Source organism: Narcine bancroftii, chromosome 3 (genome assembly GCF_036971445.1).
Source record: "Narcine bancroftii isolate sNarBan1 chromosome 3, sNarBan1.hap1, whole genome shotgun sequence".
Taxonomy (NCBI): domain Eukaryota; kingdom Metazoa; phylum Chordata; class Chondrichthyes; order Torpediniformes; family Narcinidae; genus Narcine; species Narcine bancroftii.
In genome coordinates, this window is record NC_091471.1 from 302,302,212 (window position 1) to 302,309,685 (window position 7,474).

The window sequence follows — 7,474 nt, forward strand, 5'->3', positions numbered from 1 at the left end:
AGCAAAGCAGGATGAGAGGTGACTTAGAAGGTTGAAAACATTACGAGAGATGTAGATAAGGTAAACAGTCAGCACCTTTTTCCTAGGGAGGGAGTAGCAAACAGCAGAAGACATTCATACAAAGTGAAGGGAGGAAAGTTTAAGGGAGATTTCTTTAAAAGAAACAAGAGTTGTAGGTACCTGTAATGCACTACTGGAGGCTAGAACATTAGGGGCATTTCAGAGACTCTTAGACATGCACATGGATGAAAGAAAAATAGACGGTTACAAGGTAAGAAGGTTTTTTTTGGAAGGAATATGGTATAGAGATCTAGAGTGTTCTATGTTCTAAAGTACTGATCCCATTCATCTAATTTCTTTATAAACTCAAAAATGTAATGTATTCATACAACAGCCACTATTATTTAATTATACACCACAGACTTAGCTTTTTGAAATGTGTCAATTGAAAACTGAATTGCACAGGTGCCCTCCTATTTCAGAATGTTCTGGCAGGAAGAGAATTTTCCGTGCAAATTTAAAAAAAAAATCCAAGTCGTCCAGAAAAACCTGTGCAAGAGAGGTACAATATGACATCTCAGAAAGCTGGTAAATGCTTTGGTTCCTCCAGCTAAAGTGTCCTGCATGGTCTAGCCAAGAAGCAACATTTACACATGGAGAAAGCAGAGGTTTAACACCTCAACTTTAAAAAGGGAAGATTGGCCATGATAAAATCCTCCAATAAAGAGCAAGAATTTAAAAAAGTCAGAATTTGCATGCATTTAGAAAAATACAAACAAGAATTCGGTTACGACATCTCCCATAAAATATTTTGGAGGTGCAGTTTACGCAATAAAAAGTCTGAAAGCCTGTTGAATAAAAAGTGTATAAGAGGAGATAAAAAAAAGTAAAACTAGCATTTAAACATCAGTACAATTCTCCTTTCTGCAACATTTAGAATGTATTCGTACCTAATGCACGTCAGATGGAATCAAAGCCATCCGGATTCCATCTGCTTTCCTGGCAAAGGCTGTAAAAACCATTCCACTCAATAAGCAACCAGCAAACATGAGCAACCATGTTGAATCAGAAAATAACTGCACCTATACAACTAACCACAACAGTCAGAATCTTTTATCCCCAGGGTGAAAATGTAATATTCTAAAGGGCATGTGTTTAAGTGGGGGTGGGTGGGTTAAAAGGAGATATGCAGAACGTTACTTCTACAGAGTGGTGGGTGCTTGAACAGACTGCCAAGGAGAGTGTTAGAGGCAGAAACAGTAGCAGTTATTTAAGAGGCTTCTAGATAGACAGGTGCAGACAGAGGGAATTATATTTCACATAGCTTTAGTTTAATTTGAGTCTCAGATTCATTGCAGGCCTAAAATCCTACCCTTATTAATGACATTCATCACAAAAAAATGGTAACAAGACCAACTTTTTTTTGATGTCGATCTGATCCATCCATTATACACCTCAAGTCCATAGGCCTCAAAGGTGTGGCTAAATGACAGCTATTTGGGCACATAATTATCTGTATGAATGTTAGAAATATCCCATATTCAAAATACTGTACGCCTTTCCCACAGCAGCAGAAACCGAGTTAACAATTCCACCTTCGATGACACGTCCACGTTTCCTGATTGTTGTTTCGAGATTTGCAGAAATCCACATTTAATTCTTTTTTTTTGGAAAAAGATGGAAGTGGCCGTGTTTATTCAGTGCATCGGGTGAAACCTGGCCAACGCCCTGATAGACCACCTAGAGAGATGAGGTTTGTGGAATATTTTACTGAATGCCAGCTCAGATTGTCCACGCCAAGCGATTCTTTGCAGTTGGGCTGACAGAAGGAGTCAAGCACCGTGCATCTTTCACAGCTACACATCCATGCCGCTCATGAGAAAGAGTTTTAAGTGCAAACTCCTTCAACTTTGATGCCATGGAGGAGACAGCTCGTTCCATTTCTTTTTACAGCATGCATTAGGTACAGTGCATGTCTCTCTCTGGGGTTTGCCTTAATGCTGTGTGCACATCCACAGAGACCGAACCATCCATTCCCCTGCTTCGGATTGATTCGCTCTGACAGATCTAGGTCATTGGGACGCCCAGATGCACTGCCCGCTCCCCCAATAATCCTTTCAAATCAAGTTTGCCTGTCCAAAGCCGTAAATTGCATCGTGGTGCCAAAGTTACCAAGCGCAAACTTGCCTTCAGGCAAGGCAAGGGCAACCCCGGGGGAGGGGGGGCAACGCCATGCGTGGTGGCATGAAATGCAGGCGACTCGGTCACAGCAGTGCAACTCGCAGGAGTCAGTGCTTGAGACACACACGGCTCTGTCTGCATGCATTAAAAAACCGGGGGCACTGCGTGGGAGTCGCCACTGGGGAAGGTTGCATGGCTGCAGGTGAAAAGTGGAAGCCAACTGCTTCCCGGTCGCTGGCTTACCTCTCATGGCTGCAGCTTGCACGGCGGGAGCATGCAGCAAGAGGAGGGCTCCCGGTGCGCGTCGTCGCTGCGGGGCTGCAGACCGACCCTCCGGCCGCCGCCGCTGCTGCACAACTGACCCTCCGGCCACCGCCGCTGCTGCGGGGCTGCAGACCGACCGGCCGCCGCTGCGGGGCTGCAGACTGACCGTCCCGCCGGCGCCGTGACCAACGTCTCGCGCTCTCGCCTGCCGCTCGAGCCCAGATTTCAGCGGCAGAGCGCGGCATGAGCCACCCTCACGTGACGCGTCGCTCCTGCCGCGCGGGCCCCGCCCCTTCACCCCTGGGCCCCGCCTCCCGCTTCCCCGCCAATGGCTGCTGCCCCCCCCCCCTCTCTCCGCGCAGACTCACAAGGCTTGTTCTCCTCTGCCACCACTTGTCCTGACTGACGTGCAATGTTGAAGTATTTGCAGACGTGCAAGTTTAGGGTCTTCAAAACATGGTCACCATCGGAGCAACTTTTTGGATCCAATAGGGTGCCGAATTGTTGAATGTGAAATGCAGAGGCTTTTTGCATGCCTTGTTCAAATGGAGGGGGGAAGGTTTCCGCAGGACGAGATGCATGCATTTATGTCTGAGACGGCAGACGGGATCACATTGACTTTAAGATGCACAGCCATGCTAGAGGCATGCATGACCAATTAGATACATGCATCACTTACAAGGCAATTGATCATAGTTTGCAAACATTTTGGTACCTTTTAAATTACACCCCCCCCCCCCACCCAATTATGGGTTCCAGCCAGTCCCAGGCGGGGTGAACCTTTTGAGACTGAGGACAACGGCGAATACTTTGCCATCTGCCACGGCTTGACGCGTGTTGCAGAGACTTTTGGCCGCCTGCCTTCTCTTTGAGTTTACCAACCCATTCTGTCCACGTCAGACCTATTTAGCAAATGATCAGTGGTAGCAAGTCGGGCTGAAGCCGAACAATTTAAGCTGCACAAGCAGGCACTTGCATCAATGTTGGTTGCACTGCACGGAAACTTCCCCTCTCTTTCCCAGCGCGTTGATTACAGGTGAATGCAGGTATTGCTTGGAACGCCCGGAGGACAGTGAAACGATTTCATTGGGGAAAGAACCTAATTTTATTTCGAATCATCGTCTTAATCCCGGGTGAAATGCAATCTCTTTCATTTGGAATAGTTTGGAAACGGTCTTTATATATTGGACATTGGTGCGATTTTCGTCCAGAATTTCAGTGTTCCGATACATTTCACGTCCAAAAACAAGCATCAGTGATCACGGTTTCACCAAACACAAATCAGGATTGGTGTCAATCCTTTGCGGTCAGCAAAGCGAGTAATTTCAGCTTTCGTGAAAGAAAACTGGTTTGAAAAGTACCTCTGGCTTGTCATACTCCAAAAACGTTTGCCTGGACATTTCCAGCCCTTTTATTGCACGTACGTGGTTGATTCTTAACATCATACATAAAAGCAGCTAACAATTCACACTCTGCAAAACGTGCAAAGATTAATAAGGAAAATGGGATTCATAACAGTGGGAATTATACATTTTGGTGGCCGAGGAGGGCTGGGACGTCGAGACTGTTTGGAAAGAAACCCAGAATTAAATTCACATTTCTTCCCACATTCTGTCCAAAGCTTTGCCACTCTCCCATCCCCTTCGTGGACGTAATGTCACATTTTACTGTGTAGTCTTAATCAAGAGCCCCGTCCGCAAACATGACTGTCCATTTCAGCCCATGGATGCTGTCTGCGTCCTCCGACTTCACGGAACGTGTGCATTTCAAGACTAAATCAGAAACATGATCCACGACAACTCAGAAGAAGAATTAGTTGGTTGGAGAAATGTTATTGGCACAGAAGCTAGAAACCAGAACTAAAAGCAGAAGTAGCGGAAAATGTATCAAGTTTATTCTCATCAGACTGTCCAACAGCGTTTCTCCCGACCTTGATGTGCTGTGTCAGTGTGGTGTGTCAGTGTGGTGTGTAAGTGTGCTGTCTAAGTATGATGTGTAAGTGTGCTGTGTAAGTGGTGTGTAAGTGTGTTGTGTAAGTGTGATGTGTAACTGTGCTGTCTAAATGTGGTGTGTAAGTGTGCTGTGTAAGTGTGGTGTGTAAGTGTGCTGTGTAAGTGTGCTGTGAAAGTGTGCTGTGTAAGTGTGCTGTGAAAGTGTGCTGTGTAAGTGTGCTGTGTAAGTGTGGTGCATAACTGTGCTGTCTAAGTGTGGTGTGTAAGTGTGCTGTGTAAGTGTGCTGTGTAAGTGTGGTGTGTAAGTGTGCTGTGTAAGTGTGGTGCGTATATGTGCTGTCTAAGTATGATGTGTAAGTGTGCTGTGTAAGTGTGGTGTGAAAGTGTGCTGTGTAAGTGTGATGCGTAACTGTGCTGTCTAAGTGTGGTGTGTAAGTGTGCTGTGTAAGTGTGGTGTGTAAGTGTGCTGTGTAAGTGTGCTGTGTAAGAGTGGTGTGTAAGTGTGCTGTGTAAGTGTGGTGTGTAAGTGTGCTGTGTAAGTGTGCTGTGTAAGAGTGGTGTGCATGCGCACACATAGAACATCATAATCACAAATGCACAAAAAGATCTACTTTAAAATAAATAGATGGAATGGTGGTTAGTGTCTAATTTTAATTTTTAATTGAATATAGAGTCACAGCAGAGTGACAGGCCCTCCGCTCGTGCAGTCCAACTATTAACCTACACACCCCGTACATTTTGAAGCCCGTGGGCCCGAGAAACCTCGCACAGGTACAAACTCTCCCTGTGACCTTGCAAGAGTTTTGAAAATAAAGGCCTAACAGCCCAAGAATTCTCTCACCAAAGGTTATGCAGTAGGGATTAAGCAATGTATTCTATCTTTATCACAATATAATCAGTTGCTTTATATGTGCAAATTACTGTATAGTTCCCTTTGTCATGGACAGTGAAATCTGTCTTCAAGCTTCCTTCCGCTCTGTGATATAATCCCAGGGATGCCGCTCTCATTGGAGGTGAATCACTGTATCTGTGGTGGAGGAGACACCAGTCCAATTGCCGGGTTTGAGATCCACCTGTACTGGTGTGCAATCCATTGACCATTGAGAACTCAGGGAAACTTCTACTCTGAAGTGGCTCTCTATCGCCACCTTGAGATCTGCCATTTTGGCAACTTGTGTCATGCAGAGGCAATATTGCTTTTCTTGACTGACCCTGGATCAACCATGAGCTTTCTATGCATGCCCTAGGCAGGGGATTGCTCTGTGCGTTGGCATAGGCTCAGTGGGCTGAATGACCAACTACTATGTGGTAGCCTAATATGGTATATGGAACCATGGACAGACTATCAGTATAAATCAAGATAAAGAATCAAAATGGAATTTATGAAGATGATAAAAGGATGGGAATAGGCAGCAAGAAATGTTGCATTGGGTATTAAGAGGAGATACAAGAGACATTGAAAAGAAGCAATTCTTGAAACTAAAGGTGCCAGACACTTGACAGGTCAGTATCATTGGTAATAATTTAGAAGCAAAATTTGATTTAAAAAATCCAATCTCTTGGGAAGGTTTGTTTTAATTAATAAGGCTAGCACAGGTTTTTAAAAGGTTGATCATGTTTGACTAAATTAATTGATTTTTTTTTAAGAAGTAACAATATAGGGAGTTGAATGTGTGCATAGTACCACATAAGAGGCTGGATAATTCAAAGGAGGGTCAGTGTTAACAGCTGTAAAGAACTTGCCTAAAGATAGAGAGTGGTGAATTGTGGTAAATCGTCTTTTGATTCAGACTGGTCGACAACGGAAAGCAATGTTTCCCTGAGGTCAATGTTAAGAACACTATTCTTAGCTTATAAAAACACACAAAATGCTGGAGGAACTCACCAGGTTAGGCCACATCTAGTCAATTATTTGGGGTGAAACCCTTAAGAATTAAAATCAGAATTTATTGTCAGGAACATGTCACAACATTCAATGTTATGCGGTGGCCCTTCAGGAGCAAATATTGCTATAGATTATATTTCAAAATAAATAAATTAATGCAAAAAGATGGTGGAGGGGCAGAAGCTGTTTTTGTACTGTTAGATGTTCATCTTCAGGCTTCTGTACCTCCTTCTTGATGGTAGCAATGAAGGGCATGGCCTGGATGGAGGGGGTCCTTGAGGATAGAGGCTGCTTTCTGAAGACACCATGTCTTGTAGATGTTCACGATGACTGATGCCCATGATGGCACTGGCCAAGTTCATAACTTTGCATTGTCTTTTCCTGTCCTGTACTTTGGCACCTCCATACCAGATATACCTGTAGAAATTTGCAAGGGTCTTCATTAGGAATAGAAAGAAACAGGCAGATGTCTGAATAAGAGGATGGGTGAGAAGGGGAACAACATATTGGCAGGGGATAGGTGAATACAGGTGGGAGGAGGGAATGAAATGGAATTTTTTTAGGAGATGGTAGGAGAAAGGTGCAGTGATCTGTGAACGGTGGATTTTGATAGGAGGAGTGAAGGGAAATGGAGGGGAGTTGGAGGATAGAAGATGAGGATGATGGGCAAGAAGAGAGGGCAAATGTGGGGAAAGAAATGGAAAAGAGGAGGAATGGAGCCAGAGTGACATGGGAAGGAGGGGAAACTTGGAAAAAAATATTTTAAAATTTAGATGTACAGCATGGTAACAGGCCATTCTGGCCCAAGTTCACATTTGTACGGTGGGAGGAAACCAGAGTGCCTGGAGGAAACCCAGGCAGACAGCGCTGGATTTGAACCCAGGTCTCTGGTGCTGTAATAGCATTGCGCTAACCCCAATGCTAACTGTGCCACCCCCCCAAAAAAAAACACTGGGGGGAGTTTAGTGGAATTTGGAGAGGTCAATATTGATGGATGGAGACTGCCTAAATGGAATATGAAATGCAGTTTCTCACCTTATAAAAAACCTTAATATTGCAAAACAGAGTAAAATCTGAACATTAACCAATGAAAACAAACTTTAAGGTATAGCAGGTAGTGGAAGTAATACCTCTGGACTGGAACAGCACCTGGATATGCCAAGACTATCAACTGATGATGGAATTTAGCTGA

The 7,474-nt window shown here is 44.4% G+C and overlaps 1 protein-coding gene across 2 annotated transcripts in view; it reads right to left on the reverse strand.

Moving 5' to 3' along the window:
- Window positions 1-2,666, reverse strand: part of LOC138759006 (nuclear receptor ROR-beta-like) — a 73,629-nt gene extending 70,963 nt beyond the window's left edge. For both annotated transcript variants that reach the window (XM_069928760.1, XM_069928759.1), the window contains exon 1: window positions 2,425-2,666. In XM_069928760.1, coding sequence (XP_069784861.1) covers window positions 2,425-2,431 — 7 coding nt within the window. In that variant the 5' untranslated portion in view covers window positions 2,432-2,666. The remainder of the gene's footprint in view (window positions 1-2,424) is intronic.
- Window positions 2,667-7,474: the final 4,808 nt, after the last annotated feature.